At 40.1% G+C, this 21,963-nt stretch overlaps 1 protein-coding gene, 1 non-coding gene and 1 pseudogene across 4 annotated transcripts in view; 1 reads left to right on the top strand and 2 right to left on the bottom strand.

Moving 5' to 3' along the window:
• The window catches only part of LOC106996543 (POTE ankyrin domain family member B-like), a 30,214-nt gene extending 13,656 nt beyond the window's left edge, over positions 1–16,558 (bottom strand). For 2 of the 3 annotated variants that reach the window (XM_077952226.1, XM_077952225.1), the window contains exons 1-7: positions 16,211–16,558; positions 15,951–16,129; positions 11,432–11,546; positions 11,099–11,272; positions 8,115–8,221; positions 6,648–6,785; positions 4,141–4,211 (exon numbers count right to left, since the gene is read on the bottom strand). In XM_077952226.1, coding sequence (XP_077808352.1) covers positions 4,141–4,211; positions 6,648–6,785; positions 8,115–8,221; positions 11,099–11,272; positions 11,432–11,546; positions 15,951–16,129; positions 16,211–16,558 — 1,132 coding nt within the window. The remainder of the gene's footprint in view (positions 1–4,140; positions 4,212–6,647; positions 6,786–8,114; positions 8,222–11,098; positions 11,273–11,431; positions 11,547–15,950; positions 16,130–16,210) is intronic. The other variant, XM_077952227.1, reaches the window with a different exon arrangement.
• Positions 5,316–5,422, bottom strand: LOC114670746 (U6 spliceosomal RNA). The gene has a single exon (XR_003720435.2). It is a non-coding gene; the product is annotated as a U6 spliceosomal RNA (small nuclear RNA).
• Positions 16,559–20,549: 3,991 nt separating the features above from the next.
• On the top strand, positions 20,550–20,920 carry LOC100426781 (cyclin-dependent kinase 2-associated protein 2 pseudogene; annotated as a pseudogene).
• The last annotated feature ends 1,043 nt before the right edge of the window (positions 20,921–21,963 follow it).

The following is a 21,963-nucleotide window of genomic DNA, read 5'->3' as shown; positions in this document are numbered from 1 at the left end:
CGAGTGAGTAGGACATTACCAGCAGCTCAGTAATGCCAGAGAAAGGGCACACAGGGAAAAGGGCTAAAGATGGAGAGTGGGGCAGAAGTCAGATTATGAAACCTGATGTGTAATTTTAAGATGCTTGGACATTAATGTTCAAGAGTGATCCCTGGTCCTATCTGCATTTAGAAAAATATCATTTTAATGCCAAAACCAATATTCCTAGTGAGCCAATAGTCATTAAGACAAGGTGACAGATAGCTCTTGTGGACACAGCTGAGATGTTACTATGTAGCAAATTCTCAATAATTCTCATGAGCACTTGGAAAGTCAATTCTATAATAAGTCAAAGAAATTACAATAAATCACTTAATATTTGGTTTGGGAAGGTGCTTTCTAAAGTTATAGTGCATACGAATATAATTCCTAGTTGCGAATTCAGAGATGTGACAATAAAGCAATGAAACTACACTGTGTTTGAGTCAGTAATCTTCAGATTTCTATCTCGTCTTCCTACCCGGTCTGTAAATTCTAAGTATAATCTTGGTACTCACTCTCAAGTTTATGTTAAATACTAGCCTATAAAAAAACACTCTTTCTCTTACTTCTTTTTGTTATTTATATGTTGCTGTCATTAAAGGAAGAACACAAAAATGCCCCACTGAAGGGATTCTGTTTGGTTGCAGGCTACAAGAAGGGAAAAACAGAAAGCATATTTTGCAGAAAATAGTATTTTAGAAATCAGAACTATGACATGAAGTCAAGCAGGGAACTCTAGGACTGAATTTGCTGTGCTTCTTTAATACACTCCTTGCTCTCATTCTTTTCTGGCAGCCGTGACTCACACAGGTCATGGAGACTATCATTCCCTAAGAGGAACACAATTCTGATATTCATCTTTATCTATTAAGTTCACCTATCCCAATTCTGTGTTCTGTGGATGCCAACTTTCGGTCACTGATGGTGATACACATGGATGATGAAAATGATGACATTTTCATCAACTTTCAGATTCTTTGATCTTTGATAAGTCTTGTTACTGAGAGTCAAAGTAGTAGGACGTGAGTTATAAATGCTGGTTATCCAATTACCTACTCAAAATATACTACATGAATATTCCATTAAACATGCATAGGAAAAAAATGGTCATTTCTGCTGACCTGCAGCTCTTTGCTCTTCTGTATTCACCAGAAAATTTCCTACTCCTTCCTCATGTCCAGGTTAAATACTAGTGTACGACCTGGAAACCTGTAAATCATCTGACATTTCTCTCGGTCCCCCAAGCCTTTCTCATTCAATTATCACTAAATCATATGGACTATACCTCTCTTCTGCCTCTGCTTTATATTTCCACTGCCACTGGGAACATAAACTTTACAAAATGGCTTCTATTTAAAAGAAAACCGTCAACTACTAATGTTAGTTCTTACATGAAAAAATTAAGCAAAACAAATAAAAAGGCATAACACCATAAAAACAAAGACCAACATATTAAAATGAGTAACTGAGATTCCTAATTTTATTCCACCATGGATGGGTGAAAACCTTATAATACATTGATACTAGTCCAAGGATGTGTGACGGAAACTATAGCTGACTATTGCAAAAGCTTCCTTTGTCTCCTGGTTTCTTTCCATGGTAACCTTCCACCAATCCCAGGAAACTATAGGCCACAGTCCAAATTAAATCTGCCTTATGGTTTGTAAATAAAGTTTTAAAGGAGCTCAGTCATGCCTGTTTGCTTACATAGAATCATGGTGGCTTTCACTCTACAACAGCAGACAACAGCAGGGGTAAGTAGTTATGACAGAGACCACATAGTCTAAAATATTTCCCGCCTGGTCCTTTACAGGAAAAGCTTGCTAACCCATTTTACACCACAACCAGAATGCCTTAATACTCAAATTTAATCTTGTGACTCCCCTGCTCCCATGTCTCCAATGAGCCCCTGCAGCAAACATTGTCGACTCCCTACCAATAGCCATTCCTTATTCTTTCTTGCAGAAGAAACACAAGTCTATTGGGATGTTTATTATCCCAATCTCCCTCCTCAGCCTCAGAAAGAGAAACTTAATTCTAAGCTAATCACGTATTTGCATTCCCAGTGCCTGGTTTGGGAATGAGCAGGTAGTGTAACACAGCCAATGAAATGTTACAGGAAGCCCCTTGTGTGCTTCAAAGTTTTCTCCCTGTTTAGAAAACACAGGTGAAGAAAAGAAGCCCTTGAGATGTTGTGTTTTGAGAACAAGATGTTTGGAGCTGTTGCAGATTACCCGACCATGAAAGGAGACATGAATAAAACACTGTCGACAGCACAGAAAGAGGGACAAGAGGGATCCCTAGGATATCACTGAACAAACAAAACAACTCTGGTTCCTACTGTTTTCACCACTGTTCATCAGTATTTGCAGTCCAAAGCATTCTACCTGGTAAACTTCCCATGGCCCACAGGGCGAAACCTACTCATTTCTGTAGTATTAAAAAGTCTGTCATAAACTTGCCTTACCCAAGTATTCACCTCATTCCCAACCTCTTTTGGTGCTAGCAAAAGTGAACTGCTCAGAAACCCTGCAAAGTTCACTCAAGCATCTTGTCTTTTGCACTTGCTGCCCTTCCTGCCAAACAGGCAATCTCCTTAGATGTTCCTTCTGGCCAACATACAATCTTGTTGCATGTTCCTTCTGTCAAACATTATTCTTCTGCTTTTTTACCTAGAAAAATTCTTCTCACTCTGCATGCTTCCCTTGAATCATACCTACTTTTTTTTTTTTTTTTTTACCAAAACTTTCATTCCTCATCACATATGTCTGGCACATAATCAATATATAATAAATTAAAAGCTTCCAGTGGGCATCTAGCACACAGTAAGAACTGAATAAAGTAGTGAAATAAAAAAAATGACAATGATAATAACAAACTCCTGTCTGTATTTTTAATTGTGTTCTGTTGCATTAGAAAAATGGTTAGTATCTAAAAGACATTTGATAGTTGTTTGTTAAGTGAAGTGAAAACATAAATGGAAATATTTTCTTTGTAAATTCTATTGAAAAAGCACAGAAATGAAATAGAGACAGCTCTATTATGAGCACCTTAAGGATCAAAACTACATCTGCTCCGTCTTTATCTCCTGCAACTTATAAAACCAAACTTATAAAAGTTATTTGATAAATTGATGGCTAAATTAAAGGTGTCCTCATACCGTTTGGGTTATACAATGTATTAGGTGTCCACAACCAGGTAGCATACTAGCATTTTTGTTATTGTGAAACATTTTTCTAATTTTATTATAATCTCCTGAGCCTAGAGTTGAGAAATTTGTATATTTATTATGACAATCTTTTGGCAAATGGTAGCAGAGCATTTGTTCTAACAAAATTGCTGTTATCATGACAACTAACCAGCAGGTAGAAGAGCACATCTTGCTCCAACAAAGTAAATGTGTCTCTTTCCAACTTCAAATGAGGAGGAATGAAGTCAGTAATAGTGAGACCTTTTTGGGACAAGCATATGTAACATAACTTTGCTTCAGCATTCTTTTGAGATCAAAAGTTCCTTACTTTTACTTTTTTATCTATGGTAGGACCACCCAGAGCAGGGGTCCTCAACTCCCATGCTACAGACCGGTAGCAGTCCATGGATTATTATGAACCACACCACACAGGAAGAGGTGAGCAGTAAGCAAACCAGGGAAGCTTCACCTGTACTTACAGCCAACCAATAATAATGGCTCATATTATTGCCTGAACTCTGCCCCTTCCTAGATCAGTGATAGCACTAGGTACTCATTGGAGCATGAACCCTGTTGTGAACTGCCCACCCAAGGGATCTAGGTTGTGTGCTTCCTATGAGAATCTAATGCCTGATGATCTGTCACTGTCTCATGTTGCCCCCAGATGAGACTATCTAGTTGCAGAAAAACAAGCTCAGAGCTTCCACAGATTCTACATGATGGTAAGTTGTATAATTATTTCATTATATATTACAATGTAATAATAATATAAATAAAGTAGCACAATAAATGTAACATGACTGAATAATCCTGAAACTATCCCCACCTTCCCCCAGCCCATAGAAAGACTGTCTTCCACAAAACCGGTCCCTGGTACCAAAAAGATCGGGGACAACTGACCTAAAGTAATTCACTATCACAAGTGTTACCTGGATTGCTGTTTTCAGAAGAGATTTTTAGCATCTGTTTTTCTTTGTAGTCAGAAAGTAATTGGCAAATTCTATGTATAAAAATGTAATAAACCAAATTACTATTTTAATACTGATGTAAAACACTTACCAAATATAAAATTCTTAGAGTATTTCAAACAATATCATAATATCAGAACTTAACAGTATTATCCCATCCACTTATGAGTACATTCTACAAACTTCTCTTGAAGCTTCTAAGAAGACAAAAATGTAGGGTGAAATGCTCATAAATTGAGAGCAGTGTGACCCAGTAAATTAGCTTGCATTAGCATGACATAATAGAAAGCGTTCCAACTCTGCTTAAGTCCTAGCTCCATAATGAACAGCTGCTATTTGTTCTTGGATGACTTGCTTACCTTCTTCAACAAAGTGAGGACTTTGTTGCCTTCTTTCACTAGGTTGTTACAAAGATTTAACAAGATAACATTTTTTTAAATGCTCAGAGAAATAGTAAAGCAAAGGAATAATCTGTTCCTAAACATTATAACTAGAATTATCTTGGAATCCCAAATAAAACCTAATGCATATTTTGTTCATAGGTTCTAATATGCAAATGTTATAGTTTTCAGCAAATGTTATTAAGTCTTAATTTTGCTTCTTAGTTTTCCTGCTCCTTAGGGCTTATAATTCTGGGCATCTCAACTACGTCTTAGTTTGTAACTAAATTTACTCATAAATATCTCATTAAAGTAGATAATGTGAGTGTCCACTATTACGGAGTTGACCAATCACACCAACGGCAGAAAAACCAATGGATGTTAAGACCTGGCTTGGACCAGTGATCCTTCTCTACCGACTCCAACTCTGAGCCAGCAGATGTTTCTTAGGATAATAGTTGATATTGATGTTCAATTCCAGCTGACATGGAGACCAAAACTCTACCTATATGTTTTTTAGTTTCCATGAAGAAGTAGTAAGTTGACATTCTCTAATTTTTGACATACACACTAACAACATATTTTGCACCAAACACATTATTCAGCTCTGAATCACCTCATAGACCATCTTACATGACTATTTTTTTAGTGCAAATCACAATTTCAATATTTTGGTGGCACCCATTTTTTGCTTTGATTCACACTGTTTCCTTAGAGCTAGTCAGCAAATAGTCAAATGACCTTCCAGTGACTGACCAAACTATGGAATGCTTCAAAAATTTGTGCTGCTTCCTTATGCAGAAGCCATGCTAATTTTCTCTGTATTGTTCCCATTTTAGGATATGTGCTGCAGAAGCAAGCACAAAGCCCTACTTTTACACATGATTAGTGATGAGTCATGCACAGGGCTTGGTTCTGTTAAGTCCAAATAACCTACTTGAGATTCTGAGAATTCTCTTCAATGGCTCCCTGTGAGGTAGAATTTGAAAATATTTTAAAATCTTGAGTTACAGATGAAAGTAGCTTGGACGATTTTCATTATCATGTAAAACAGATCACTCAAGGGCCGACCACAACTGGGAGTCACTGCTTGGAGAAGTTTCATATGGGACTTTCTACTGCCTAAGGTTCTATAGAGAATATAAAGGTGCCTCACAGTACAGATCTGATAGCAAAGAAGAAGAAACAAACACTGATCTCTTTCTGTCACATTATTTGAACCCCTCTGACCCTTTAGAACAAGCCTAATTAATATCTGCCAGAGAAAAGACCAACAACGGCCTCAAAGGATTTTGTACCATGAAGGTCTCAGCTAATTCTTGGCTAAGATGTGGTTTCCACATTAGGTTCTGAATATGGGGGCAAGTGTCAATTTGCTCACTTTGTCTGCAGATCAAGTCAGGATACCCAGCTGCCAGAGCAGGGTGCTGGTGCTTTGGGAACAATGGCTGAGCATAGAAGCATAGATATGGGAACTTAAATACTTGAGGGATCTGAATCAGTAAGGGCATCTTGGTGTCAAAGGTCAACCATTACCAGGCAACAGGACCAGTTTGAGTGGCAACAACGCAGCAACAGAAACAAGGGAAACATCAAAATGACTGGAATGTCCTTTTTATTCTGCTCCTTTTGACTTGAAAAAAGGGACTGTCTTCCTTGGATTTAGTGAATCCCTTCAGTTATTGAAAAATTCAAGGAGTATGTAGGAAATAGTCTCCAGAAGACAGTACAAGGTTTTTTGTTAAGCTGGACATTTCAAGACCCAAATAACTAATCAGAAAAATGAAAGATATGACACTGTTTTTTAATCCCATCCATAGGTGTTATACTTGGATGAAATGAACAATGTTGGGATCTCAAAGTATCAAGGTCTTAAAAGTCCTGAGATAAAGAATCCTGTATCCATTGGTACTTCTAAATTGTCTTGCTTTTTTTCTGATTTCTGGCTGATGCAGGGGACTAACTGACTGCCACTCTAAAACTAGCTGAACCGCACTATGACATCTCACCTGATATGTAAGATGTTATTGTTATAATTATTTTAAACCTCAATTTAGCATTAACTCGCCTTTTAATGTAAACACTTACACATTATGATGACTAGAAACAGCATAGTCTCTGGCCGTCTGTCCAGATAGATCTTTAGAAGAGACATCAATATTTTGCTCGAGTAGAAGGCTGACTATACTTGCTGATCCACAATGTACAGCAAGTATGAGAGCATTTCTAAAATGACAGAGATAATTTCTCCCTTAGGAACTGTAATAAACTTATTTTAAAAGCTAATTTGATATACTTTATCAACTTAACATCTTGCCTGTCCATGCAGAATTAAAGATTTACATGCACTAAAACACACAAGCACTTGGGTGCTTAAGTGTTCATCTTTGTAAAATACCAACAAGGTTTAAAGGAAGGGACAACAAGGAAACCTCTTATCTCGGTGAGGTATTGGAAAGTAGAAGACATTAATTTAAAGTCTTTCAATGGGCAAGAAACAATGCTAGGGCCACTTATCTGAAGTGGACAAAGTTATAAGTGAAGATTTCCTTACAGCTTCCCTAGACTGATATGCTGTAATAGAAAATCAGCTAGAGGGTAAGATAAGTAAGAGCTCTCTGCTTGCTGAAAGCAGTAATATTAATAATAATGGTAAGAATAGTCATAGGAGTTTCAGTTAATGATGCCAATAAGCATGTGCTAAGCACTGAATTAAATGCCATATATATCTTCCTTACTTATGCACAATCAATTTGAAGGATATATTCTCCTACTTTTCATATATGACAACACATTTGGTGGTAAATAAGATTCCCAAGGTCACACACTTACCAAGTAAGAAAGCTAGGGATTAAACCCAGTCTTGTGTGAATCCAAAGCCTAGCTCTTTTCTCTTTATCACCCACCTACGGCTTGCCTTCATTAAAGAAAAAGTGTATCCACTTAAAACTATCTTCACTCCCTCTCTCCATACCAATTAAAAATAAAACCATCAAAATACACTGGAAATAGAAAAGGAAAAGCTGTTGGACCCACAGTATGTGGGAATAGCAATTAATTGTCAAGTAGGGATAAGCTAAAATTAATATTCTTCAAACAAGGCAACTTAAAGCAGAGTCATTGAATAGAAAAAAGGATTTTCAACTCCTATTTAGGTTTCATGCAGCATATTTAGCAGAAAAGCATATAAGACACAGAGGTTAAAAACTACTAGAAAAGGTTAAGAAGTTCAATACTGGGTCATAAAGTAAACTAAACCTAAAGTTCACATTTCATAAAATTAACATGAAATCCCTTTAGCTAACATAATATCATCTAACCAAAAACACCATACAACAAATAACATCAGTCAATACAATAAGAGAAGATGAATCCTACTAAAACTGTTCTTCATGTTGCCCAGTCCAAATAATTGTTTTTCTACTTAACTGATTTGTGTTGATACTCATCACTATGTCCCAATAAGTATAATTTAATCTTACTAATTTATTATTTATGACTTGAGTGACTGCTATCAATCTCAAACAACACACAGATTAAAAGAAATAACTATACCTTCCACATCTGTCACGTGCACTTAAATTAGCTTTTTTCTTGATTAAAAATTTCACCACTTGCTGTTTTTGTCCATGTACACCAAGCAAAAGTGGTGTGAGGCCATGCTGTAAAACAATATAAAACAAAAACAATATGTAATTCAAAAAATTACCTATTTCTCAGCTGAACTGGAAACTTTATATAAGATCCCATGGACTTACACTCATAGAAAGTAAATCAAATGTAGCTGCTTCCATCTCACTCTTCTGTGCTTTCCCACATGCTGCTGCTTCCCTTGGAAACACCCCTTCGCTGCCTGACCACATCAACTCTGATCATCTCAAAAACTCACTTTCAACGTTTACTGCTTCTAAGACTCTTTGCTTCTAACCCAGCATTTGGCATGGCACTTTTGGATGATGATTTTTTTCCCATTTAAACAAAGAGCTTCTTGAGGGCAGGGGATGTATCTTTTATCTCTATATTATCCAACCCTAAGACAAAATTCTTGTGTATAAAGCAAGAATTTGAATGTAAAATATTTCTTTAGTTTCACATGTTTTACCAAAAGTTCAAGCTCCAATGTGCAATAAAAATTGCTATTAATACTCCTACTGCCCATTTGAAGAATTTTTCCATTCATTCATTTAAAATCTATTTGTATTTACTTTTTCCAGATTGTTAACTAAATCATCAGTTCATAGGATTACTGAAACTAACAGAATTCCCGTCTGTATTCTTAATAACTCCATGGTTTTTAGTGTTTAAACCTGCCATTTTGATTATGTCAAAGCTCTGCAAACATAAGAGACATAATGGATAGTCCACAATACAGCTTCAATTGGTTAAAAAAAAGGTTTAGAATTTGCTACAATTCTAATTGAGAAAACTCTGCTCTTAACAATGACTTACTGACCTAAGCACTTGAATAAGTGAACAAAGAGACACAAAATCCTGAGAGGGCCATTCTCTACTTAATGAAAGACTACTCACTGCAAATTTCTAAAGACCTTCTGAATGGCAGGGAATAACTGAAGGTATAAAGGAAAAGGTATTATTCCGTAAGCTGATAGTGCCAATAATATTCATTTTAATGTCTCATCCACATATAAAAGTCAGACTTGGCCAGGAATGGTGGCTCACACCTGTAATCCTAGCATTTTGGGAGGCTGAGGTGGGTGATTCGCTTGAGCCCAGGAGTTCAAGGTCAGCCTGAAAAACATGGCATTAACCTCATCTCTACTAAAAACAAAACAAAACAAAAACAAAAACAAAAACAAAAACAAAAAACTGAGATTGGAGAACCACCTGAGCTTGGGGAGGTCAAGGCTGTGGTAAGCTGTGATCACACCACTGCACTACAGCCTGGGGAACAGATTGAGACCCCATCTCAAAAACCAACCAAAAAAAAGTTAGATTAATGTTATTGGAAAGGAAAGATTGAAAGGAATTAGCACATATCCAACTCCAACTCTTCTAGAAATATCTTAAGTTTCTGAGACATAAGAATTTACATATTACACTTATGTATTCATGGTTCTTGAGCAGAAGTGTATCCAGATTTTGAGAAATTTGTTGTTGTTGTTGTTGTTGTTAGAGACAGGGTCTCATTATGTTGACCAGGCTAGACTCGAACTCCTGAGCTCAAGCAATCCTCCCACCTCAGACTCTCCAGCAGCTGGGACTACAGCCATGCAACACCATGCCTGGCTTCAAGGAAACATTTTTAAATGTACATATTAGACTTACTCTATGAAAATCTTCAGGGGGAAAGCCTAGACTTGTGGATTATTTAAAAATTTTCCTGAGGTAACTGGAATGCACAACTCTAGCTGGAAGCTAGTGCAATAGATGATTACTTCAGTCTCAGTGCTCATCCACATAACCAATTCCCTTTATCATTTGAGGATTTGGCCAAAAAGAGGAAAGAGTAGGAGAGAGACTCATTTGCTGAAAACATCACATAATTTTCCCTGGTAAGAGTAGAACAAAGTCTAGTAAACTCAAAATCCAACCTGATCTTGTTCCTTATAAGCCCCTTATCACCCACCTTCCCATCAAGATATTCTAGAGTTGAAAGCAGAGTTGAGACTCCAATTGGCCATTTTTACCAGAATAGGACACTAAGTCAGTTAATTACTTGTCGTTCCCTCTGCTCAAGTGTTTCCCACTACATTACCACCTATTCACTGCCAATCTGGATCCTCAGAGGCTTCCTGAAATTGATCTCTAAGCAGTTTACAACCCACTAACTCCCTCTCCCAAACTGAAAACTGTCATTCTCTAAAATTGAAAAGAACCTTGTCTCACCATACAAAGGAAATAAATGAATGATCAACAGCAACACACACACACACGTGCAGAGGCACACACACACACAGAAAACCTCTTCATGGTCTTTCCCTCCATTACCTAATTTCCAAATTGGCCTTGATATTTCTGATTGCTGTCTTTTTCCCTTTCCGCTTCTGCCTCATGTGCAATCAGAAATATCTTAAGACTTGTCACTGAGAAAAAGACTTGTCACTGAGAAATCCATCACCTCATATCTATTACTGTTTTTTTTTTTTTTTTTTTTTTTTTTTTTTTTTGCGGGGAGGGGGGGAACTTGCCAAAGGGGCAGGATTACTATTCACTGAACTCTGTTTGAGTTTTCTTGGAGTTTTAATGTAAAACCTATTTCCAGGGCAAATTTTGTCATTTTACATTTATTAGGGGAAAAAAAAAACCTGGCATGAAAAAAAACAAAGTATTACCTTTTACAAATTCAGTGTTTTTTAAAAAAACATAAACCACAAGAGCATTAAAAAAAAACTGTACCCTCGAATGCTTCTTTAAAAGTAACAATATTTAAAATAAAGTCTTAGATAATTAACTCATTTCAAAATATTTTCATTCAGGTTATGCTTGAGCTTCCAAATATGGAAAACTGGCTCTTACCCAGGTCAATGTTAAAATGAATGCATTTCAGTATTTTGAAGATGAAATTAGTAGACCTATACCTTGTTTTTTGATTCAATATCAGCACCGTATAAGAGCAGTGCTTTCGCCATTAATTTATCTTCATTGTAGATAGCATAGTGTAGAGCAGTATTTCCATACTCATCTGGAATATTTGGATCAGTGCCATGTTCCAGCAACATTAATGCACATTCATCTTCTTGGCATTGTACAGCCTGTCAGTATTAGACCAAAAATAAATTATAAGTCCTGAGAATTAAAACTAACATTCCACAGCTTTCACCAACTAGTTCCATTTAAATGAGAAAACTCATTTTTATGCTATGTATTGAAATCAAAGCCATCTCATGCTGATATAGTTGACTACTGCATACCTTGATCAGAGCTGTCCTCTTTTTGTTGTCAAGGACATCAAGTTGACATCGTCTGTCCAGCAGGAGTTTTACTATTTCTGAATTCCCATTGGCAGAGGCCAGATGTAGAGCAGTCCTATGAGAGTGAGAAGACTTTTTAGGAAATTGTAGTGCACTATCTACAGCTACATCAATGATTCATGCAATAGCAAACACAGAATAGCCTGCTATTACTCTGCCTTCAAAACAAACTTAATTTCCCTTTGAAGAAAGCACACTACTTATTACCTCATGACTCACTGTATGAATGAAAGAGCAGCCTATTTGAATAGGAAGAGCAGAGCCCTTGAATGGCATTCAACGTGGGCTGGAATCCTACTTGAAGCTCTGATGCTTCCCAGCTGTTGCTTACCTTTTTTGGCTCTCAATTTCCTCATCAATAAAATGGGAATGAAAAGAGTCGATTTCTCAGAGGAAACCACAGTATTGCTTAAATAAGACTCTACACGAAAGATATAGAATAGTTCCTAACACAAATAACAGCTCAGTAATTGTAAGATATTATAATTTTTACTAATACCACTAAAGACAACATTTGAATTCAGTAAGATGATACAATTATACCTACACTTTCAGGTATGTTTTAAAGATTACAGGTAACGATATATTTTATTGATTCTAAGATGATCATTGTCTCTATGTTTCACCATTTCTCACACTGAAATGCCACTTATAATTCATGATTTACTATAACTATAATTGGCAGCATTTAAATAATTCTCTTATTGAGACATACAATAATGGGGCATCTTACAATCCCTGGTGCCTTACATTAAGTAGAATATGTTACAATATAACACGTCTGGGGCGGTTCCAGTCAGATGACTAGCATTTAGATAAATTTTAGTTCTTAAAAGAAGTATGGAATAAGAGGGCTGAGGTGAAAACACAAACAAATTTCTAAAATAATCTATTTCTTACTTTGGTTTTCAAAAACTTTAAGCCAAAGAAAGCTTGAAATTCAAATGAATGGCATGGGCTCATTTTTATCAATACTTAGATTTATACAATGTATGTACATTAGATATTTCCAATCATTCATATTAGGATTTAAGACTATTATAATTCTTCTCCTTTTAAAATGAATTTATGAAACTATTTGTGGAGCTTTTTTTCAACGTTTACTTTCAGGGGTACAGGTGCAGGATGTGCAGGTTTGTTACATAGGTAAAAACATGTCAAGGGGGTTGGTTGTACAAATTATTTCATTACCCAGGTGTTAAGCCCAGTACCCATTAGTTCTATTTCCTGCTTCTTTCCCTCCTCCCACCCTCCACCCTCTGATAGGCCCCAGTGTGTGTCGCTTCCCTCTAGGTGTCTGTGTGTTCTCATCATTTAGCTCCCACCTATAAGTGAGACCGTGCGGTATTTGATTTTCTGTTCCCGTATTAGTTTGCTAAGGGTAATGGCCTTCAACACCATCCATGTCCCTGCAAAGGACATGCTCTCGTTCTTTCTTTTATGACTGCATAGTATTCCATGCTGTTTGTGTACCACATTTTAGTTCTTAAAAGTACTAAAACAGTCTTTACCCAAGACTTATACATTTTCAGAAGGGTAGTTGAGGGTTATCTTTTACTGTTGTCTACCTTCAGAAATGCTTTTGTTTGAAAGGAGGGAAGAAAAGTTTCAATTGAGATTACCTCCTAATGCCCCAATTTTAAATCTCTCAACTTGCTTAGGCCCAGCAGGTAAATATGAAGTTTTCAAAGACGGAAGGATCCTGAGAGATGGTAGAATATGCCTTCCACATAATAGGTGTCTGGCTTATGTTTGATGACTAAACGGATTGAAAGAATGCATAAACACAGCTTGGGAGTTCAATATTTTTAAAGAATGCTCCTGTTGAGTAGAGCAATACATTTACAATAGTAATGGTCATTTATATTTGCTATTTTAGTTTTCATAAATATATAACTAAAATAAAATAATTAATTCATACCTTTTACACATGTTTATATATATAATGAAAAGATAATTTTATAATAAAATGTATATACAATAAAATCTACAGGAACAGGTAAACAGAAACCCTCTACTTCTCAACAGGGTAAAAGTTCACAGAAGATAGCTATCCACAGGAATAAAAATAAATAATTAAATGTGAGAAATTATTTGTATCTATGCAAGTAGCACATTCCTTCTCTTCCCAAGGATTATTTCATTACTAGTGAAATTTAACTAAAACTTTTCAGATATTCATTGCAGAAATCACAGATAAGAGAAAGGGAAGAACTTCACTTACAAATCCCCAGAAATAAGTTTGATTATGTTTTATCCATGTTTTCAAGTAACACAAGAGCAGATTCTGTTTGTGTAGGTGTATAACAAACTGATTTTTTCCTCACTTGATATAGCAAAGCACATCTTTGCACGACAACATATCTCTGTATCTACTGACACCTTCAATGGTTACATGTTATTCCATCCTATGGATGCACTGAAATTTTTTCATAAAATCTTTATGTGAGCTCTTCTTAATACACTGCTATTTTAAGCAATACTAAGAAAAACATGTGTCTCTATTTCATATAGATATTTCAGTATAATAGAGTTGATAGGTAAAAGGCATACACATTTTTAACATGTGGTTCTTATCATCAAAGTGTGTTAGAAAAGTTGCAGCAGCTTAAACTTTCAGCAACTACATAAGTACCACTGTTCTTCACCCTCACAAACTTTGTGGATAGAAGACAGTATTTCATTCCTTTATTTATTTATTTTTATTATTAATTAGTTTATTTATTTTTGAGATGAAGTCTCATTCCATCATCCAGGCTGGAGTGTAGTGGTGCAATCTCAGTTCACTGCAACCTCCACCTCCCTGGTTCAAGCAATTCTCCTGCCTCAGCCTCCTGAGTAGCTGGGATTACAGGTGCATGCCACCATGACTGGCTAATTTTTTGTATTTTTTAGTAGAGACGGGGTTTCACCATGCTGGCCAGGCTAGTCTCAAATTCTTGACCTCGTTATCCACCTGCCTTGGCCTCCCAAAGTGCTGGGATTACAGGCGTCAGCCACCGCGGCCGGCCTTTCATTCCTCTTCTAACTTCAATAGAAAACAGTATTTCATTCCTCTTCTAACTTAAATTCCTTCTCTTACCAGGAACACTACGTTTTCCTATGTGCACAGGTCACTGGTAGATATGCAAAAAAGTACCTTGCCCAATCTTAAATTGAGCTTATTTTATTATATCTGCATATATATGCTTGGTTCAGTGGCTCAGGCTTGTAATCTCAGCACTTTGGGAGGCTGAGGCGGGTGGATCACAAGGATAGGAGTTTAAGACCAACCTGGCCAAGATGGTGAAATCCTGCCTCTATTGAAAATACAAAAAATTAGCCGGGTGTGGTGGCGGGCACCTGTAATCCTAGCTACTCAATAGGCTGAGGCAGAGAATTGCTCGAACCCGGGAGGCGGAGGTTGTAGTGAGCTGATATTGCGCCACTGAACTCCAGCCTGGGCAACAGAGTGAGATTCTGTCCCAGAAAAATAAATAAATAAATAAATAGTTGCATATATAAATAGGCTTTTGTGTTTTCTTCTGGTATTTTTCTCCTTTTGTATATTTAAAAATTTTAATCTATACTCCAGGAACTTACTTTTGTGACATAAAAATCTAGCTCGTTTTCTCCAAACAGCATGCATTTCATTTATTAATGATTAATCTTGCTTTATCAATATGAAACATCACCATTATCAAGTGCTAAATTCTTACATATATTTGGGTATTTCTGGATTTCCTATTCTGTTCTATTCATTGATATTTTTTCAGCTGTTAGTAAACAATTTGTGGAAATAGCACATTCACATTTTGATATCTGGAAAAGCAAGTCTTTTTCCGTTCTGTTACAAAAAGTTAACTTATTACAGCAATAAAATACAGGATGTGCAGTGTAAAAATGCTAAAACTTTGCTATTTTTATTTGGCTTACGTAAAAGTGATAAACACAGAAAAAGCTCACATCTTAAGAAAAACGAATCTTCCTATTCAAGGACACAAACCATCTTCCCATTTCAGTTTCCTTGTAAGGTTCCTCAGTAAAGGACATATTTACATAGGGTACATTGATATCAAATCCATATTGGATTTTCTTTGAAAAATATTTAGCCCAGAAGTGGATATATTATGGGACTTAGTTCTCAATATACACCTTTCTATAATGTATAGAACATTGTTTTAAAATGTGTACGTTAAAAACAATCTGCTGCATCGACTTGATTTTGCGAGTTAAGTCACTTTCATACAGTCTATTAGTGTTCTATAAGGGAAATTATAATCGGATAGGAAATCAGCTAAAGTTTTGTTTCTGTGTTGTTGTTCATAAAGGGCCTGTGCCCTGACCTCTCTGAGGTTTCCACACCCAGGGTGGTGTGGGGCCTGCGGAGGAACAGAAAGCCAGGACCCCGATCCCTCCAGGAGGGTATGCCCCCATCATCCCCCCACGTCCCGCCTCCTCCCAGCTCAGGCCCGGTTACCTCTTTTGTTTGTCCGTCTTGTTCACGTCAGTGTCCCTGAGCATGACGATGAGATCCTTTCTGGGGACTTTACCCCACCAGGCAGCTCTGTGGAGCTTGTCCAGATCTTCTCCACGGACGTGGTACCTGGGCTCCATGAAGGCGCTATCGTCGTAGTCTTCCCAAGCTTCCACGTTGCTCTCCCCGCGCCCGTTGCAGCTGGGGACGTGGTAGCTGGGCTCCATGAAGGCGCTGTCGTCGTAGTCTTCCCAAGCTTCCACGTTGCTCTCCCCGCGCCCCTTGCAGCGGGGGAAGCAGTGGCAGCACCACTTGGCCATCTTGCTCCTAAGTGTCTTCATAGCAGAGTCATGGTGGTCTCCAGAAGTGCCCACGTTGCTCTTGTCGCTCCTCCTGCAGCAGGGGAGGCAGTGGCAGCACCACTTGGCCATCTTGCTTCTAAGTGTCTTCATAGCGGAGTCGTCCTGGTCTCCAGAAGCACCCACGTTGCTCTTGCCACTGGCCCTGCAGCAGGGAAAGCAGTGGTGGCACCACTTGCCCATCTTGCTCCTGAGACCAAATGGCTTCTTCACAGCGGAGTCAGCGGGTATTGAAGAAACCTCAGCCACCATCTGCTTTGAACAGCCAGGGGAGGCCGGTACTAGCGAGCACATTGCGACTACCAACCAGTTTCACCAACTAGCAGGAAATTCTGGGTTTCCGATCTGTTTGAAGAGAAAGGTTAATCCCAGCCAAAACCTGCCAACCCCAGCAGGCGAGCCCAGCCCACCCCACCCGGGAAAACCCACACCCAGCCGGGGAAAGCCCACGCCCACCCGGGGTGATCCCACGCCCCCCCCCCAGGAAGGGCCAACCCCCGCCCCGCCCCGCCCAAAGGAAACACCCAACCCAGCCAAGGGAATGCCAAGCCCAGCAGCGAAAAGGTCAAGCCCAGCAAAGGAACGCGATGGAGGAAACGTCAATCCAAGCGAGAAACACCGGGCAGAGCGATTAACGCCTAGCCAAGCGAGGAACGCCAAGCCAAGCCAGGAACGCAGAGCCAGGCCTAGCCGTTACAGGCTAGCCAAGCCGTTACGGGGGTGCGCGTGCGGTGTGCGCGCCTCAGGCGGCGTCATTGCACGTGGCACAGACAGTGGCCAATGTGTGCAACCTGCGCACAAGTCTTGGTGCCACGAATATCAGTGACAGCCTTGCGTTCCCGGCAAACTTCGTGGGAACTGGCCGAGCCTTCAGGCTATGGAGGAGAGGCCTCTGGTTGGAAAAAGCCTCTTGAAGCAGGACAGGGGCTAGAGCGCCTGGAACTGGAGGATGCTGACAGGCTCCTCTGAGGAAAGCCCACAAGACACTCGTGGTAGTGCTGTTGCGGGTGGCCACGGCTGCTGGTCAGAGCTCAGGCTTCTTTCTTATATTTGTTTTGGTTTTATTTTGCTACTATTTTCTACTTTCTTGATGTGATAGCTGAAATTTTATTTGAGAAATTTCTACTTTTCCGTCATACACATTTAGTGAAACACATTTTCCTGCCAGCACTGGATTTACCTGTGTTGAATCAAGTGTGATATGTCGTATTTTTATTCAGTTTAATATATTTAATAGTTTCCCTTGAGACGTTTCCCTTAGGAGTGTCCTTGCTGTTTAGCGCTATTCACAATAGCAAAGACATGGAATCAATCCAAATGTCCATCAATGATAGACTGGATGAAGAAAATGCGGTACACATACAACATGGAATACTATGCAGCCATAAAAAAGAATGAGATCATGTCCTTTGCAGGGACATGGATGGAACAGGAAGCCATTATCCTCAGGAAACTAATGCAGAAACAGAAAGCGAAACACCTAATGTTCTCACTTATAAGTAGGACCTGAACAATGAGAACACATGGACACAGGGAAGGAAACAACACACAATGGGGCCCCTGGATGGGGGCAGGAGAGGGAGAGCATCAGGAAAAATAGTTAATGCATGCTGGGTTTAATGCCAGGGCAATGGGTTGATACGTATAGCAAACCACCATGGCACAAATTTACCTGTGTAACAAACCTGCACATCCTGCACATGTACCCCAGAACTTAAAATAAAATAAATAAAAATGTAAAAAAGAAAAAAATCAACAAAACTAAAATGTGTGCTGTTTATCTTTCAAGTATTTAAGATTTTGCTGTTATCTTTTTTATTTTTAATTGGATGCCATTTTGGCTGGAGGATACATTCTACATGATTTCAGTTCTTTTAAAACTCTAATGTTTGTTAAAATGCAGGACACAGACCATCTTGGTTTATGTTCTGTGGGTACCTAAATGTTCTGCTGTATTCTGATGCTAGGGGGTGGAGGAGCAGGGGTTTTTGTTGTTTCGTTTTGTTTTGTTTTTTTTGAGGCAGAGTGTCGCTCATTTTGCCCAGGGTGGAATGCAGTGGCCTGATCTCGGCTCACTGTAACCTTCGCCTCCCGGGTTCAAGCGATTCTCCTGCCTCAACCTCCCCAGTAGCTGGGATTACAAGCACCCGCCACCACACCCGGCTAATTCTAGTATTTTTAGTAGAGGCAGGGTTTTGCCATATTGGCCAGGCTGGTCTCCAACTCCTGACCCCAGGTGATCCACCCGCCTTGGCCTCCCAAAGTGGTGGGATTACAGGCGTGAGCCTCCGCACCCAGCCATGGGTGGAGTACTTTATAAATGTCAGTGAGCGGCAGCCGCCAACATCAGTAGCTGCTGACACTGCTAGCGACTGGGGCGGACAGCGGCCAGAGCCGGGACCCAGGCTTCCTGCCACCTGTGCGTGCGGCGCACACCTGGAAGCTGTCCTCCCACAGCCTACACCGGGGGGCACAGCAAAGCTGGGACTCATGTTTGAAGGAAGGAAAAAAATCGAACGAGTAACCCAGCACTGTTCTTTCCAGATCCATCCCGCTGGCCCTCTTGTTTCCCACGTTTTTGAAAACTGGCTACTCTGACCTCAGATCCCTAAATCCGCAGCCACTGAGACCTGGCTCTCAGAAGCCAAAGCCCTGGCACTTTCCAGGCTGAGCAGGAGGAGGTGAAGGCAGGCTGGAGGCTGGTCCAGGACAGCTGAGGGCTGACCATGGGGGGTCGTGCAGAGGCCACCACTGGGGCCGCTACACGTGACATGGGATTTGGGCCATTGGGTAGAAGGCGTGGAGATGGGGCACTGCCAGCGGAGCCAGGGAGGAAAGAGAACACTCTCCAAATTGTCTTCTAGGGTTTCTGTGAGCATTTTATTAACTCAGAATCTGTCAGGAATAATACTAGGGAGTTACCTTTCCCTGAAGATGGCTCTTGTCAGAGTAGTGAGATAGGCGTGGGGGGGGGGGTGCGGGGGAGAGGAAGAGGAATGTGAGGCTCAGTTTATACATATTAAGATCAGCAATGGTGTGCCGCTGGCAGGAGCAGAGCGAGCCTGGAGATTTGGGTGGCTGCAGTTGGTAAGTGGTTGCAATCCAGAGAGTGGGACTGAGATCCTCCCTTGTCATGTTAGCATCCCGTTTCCTGGGCGTGGCTCTGACATCCTGCAGGTGGTCATTTCACTCATGGAGGCTTTGTCTCTCTTCTATCACCCCAGACTCAGCTTCACACTCCAGGGCTGCACACCACCAGCCACCGTCATGTTAACCCCTTCCTAGGTCAATGTGTCCCTCACCTGGAGCCCAATCTGCTGGACAGCCTGGGACCGTCCATTTTCGGGGTGGTGGGCAACCTGGTGGCCATCGTGTTGCTGTGCAAGTCGCGCGAGGAGCAGAAGGAGACCGCCTTCTACACACTGGTATGCGGCTGGCCACCAACGACCTGTTGTTCACTTTGCTGGTGAGCCAGGTGACCATCGCCACGTACATGAAGGACGGGTAACCGGGGCCAGCCCCTGTGCCAGTACAGCATCTTCATCCTGCTCTTCTTCAGCCAGCCCGGCCTCAGCATCATCTGCACCCTGATATCTATACAGGTAATTTGTGTTCGACATTCTCAGAGGAGTTTCATAAGCTTTATGTTTTATCTGGGTTATAAACCGAGTCCTCAAATGCATAAAAAAGAAATCATGCCAGGATTGAATTTCAGCAGGAATAAGTTTATTTTACCTATTCAAAATTAAAATATTTTTTTGTTTGAAAATGTGTTTTTGTTAAAGATACATTTTTGAAAAAATTTAGGTAAATATTTAATAATGTCCCCTTTTCTATCCCAAGAAGTAATTTCATAGTTTATTTAAATTTTTTAACAAAAATGTAGCATAGATTTTTTTTAAAAAATAATTGCATATTTTAACTCAATATATCCAAAATACTGTGTCAACATGTAATCAATGTAAAAATTACTAGAGATAGTTTGCATTCTTTTTTCATATGAAATCTTTGAAATCCATTGTGTATTTTACATTTTAGTATGTCTCAACTAACTCAAATGTGAAATTTTCATCGAGAATATCTGAACTGTATTTAGATTAATAAAAACTGCAGTTAAAAAATTCAACACAGATTTAGTAGGGGGGCCGTGCAGCCAGCTTGCAAATCAGATCTCTGCTGAGCGGCCAGGCAGCCAACCCCCGAGGAGCGGCCTGCTGGCATCCCCAGCGCCCAGGAGTTGAGGATGTCCTACAAACCCATCACGCCTGCCCCCAGCAGCACCCCAGGCTCCAGCACCCCTGGGCTGGGCACCCCGGTCCCTACAGGAAGTGTCCCGTCGCCGTTGGGCTCAGTGCCAGGAGCTGCTGTCCCTTTCAGACCGCTATTTAACGACTTTGGACCGCCTCCATCGGCTGCATGCAGGCCATGACACCACCTGGCGCCCAGGGCTCCCAGAGCACCCACAGGGAACTGCTGTCGGTCACAGGGGAGATGGGCAAAGGGATCCGGACCACCTTTGCTGGGAGCAAGACCACCACGGAGCACCTGAAGAGGGAGATCATCCATCCCTAGTCAGAGTGCCTGGCAGAGACAGGGCGGAACCCACGCACTTAACAGGAAGCTCCTAAGCCTCCGTGTCTGGACTTTTCCCGGCCACTCCAGGGCACCTGCTTCTCCCTGGCCCTCATCCCTAGCTGCACTAACCATCCTGGGCTTCCTGTCCTGTGTCCCTTGATGGTGCCCTCAGGAACCAAGGGGCAGCTCTCACTCCAGGTGGCAGCACTAACGATCCTCCCTTCCCCCCACCCCACTCTGCCAAAGCAACAAGAGTTAGCAGCGAGGTCCCCGTGAGTCCCACCCATGATCTGCCCACAATGTTGCCCACTGGAACTTTCTGCGGCCCCCACCACTCAGCCCTTCCCAGCACTTCTCCCACGTGCCCCCAGCCTCCTTCTCCCTCAGCAGGGGCTCAGGCCTCAGGCCTGACACTTCCCTGCCTTGTGTCTTTTGCTAAATATGACCTTTCTACATTAATAAAAGATGATTTGGAGTTGCGCTCTCTAAAAAAAAATTTAATATAAAAGAGAAATAAAGGGAAATTTAGCAACGGAATATATAGATGAATATTTAAGTACTCAGAGATGACATTACTACCAGACATAATGAGATCATCAGATATTTCATTTACTTATGATTAATATGTTTGCATTTACCTTTTAATTTAATTTTATTTATGTATTTATTTTTATTATACTTTAAGTTCTAGGGTACATGTGCACAACATGCAGGTTTGTTACATATGTTTACATGTGCCCTGTTGGTTTGCTGCACCCATTAACTCATCATTTACATTAAGTATTTCTCCCAAGGCTATCCCTCCTCCCGGCCCCCCACCCCATGACAGGCCGCGGTGTATCATGTTCCCTGCCCTGTGTCCAAGTGTTCTCATTGTTTAATTTCCACCTATGAGTGAGAACATGCTGTGTTTGGTTTTCTGACCTTGTGATAGTTTAAACAAACTAGGAAGTTCAGAAGTCACTTTATAAGAGAAATAATGAAAAATAAAGTATTACTGACATTGGTAAAAGAATAAAAATTAGAGTTAGACAAAGTATTAACAAGCAAGCTTATTTATTTATGAGATAGGAAAATATTAA

The sequence above is a fragment of the Macaca mulatta genome, chromosome 10 (genome assembly GCF_049350105.2).
Source record: "Macaca mulatta isolate MMU2019108-1 chromosome 10, T2T-MMU8v2.0, whole genome shotgun sequence".
In the NCBI taxonomy this organism is placed as follows: domain Eukaryota; kingdom Metazoa; phylum Chordata; class Mammalia; order Primates; family Cercopithecidae; genus Macaca; species Macaca mulatta.
Note: the sequence above shows the minus strand (reverse complement) of the source record. Positions and strands in the feature narration are given on the sequence as shown.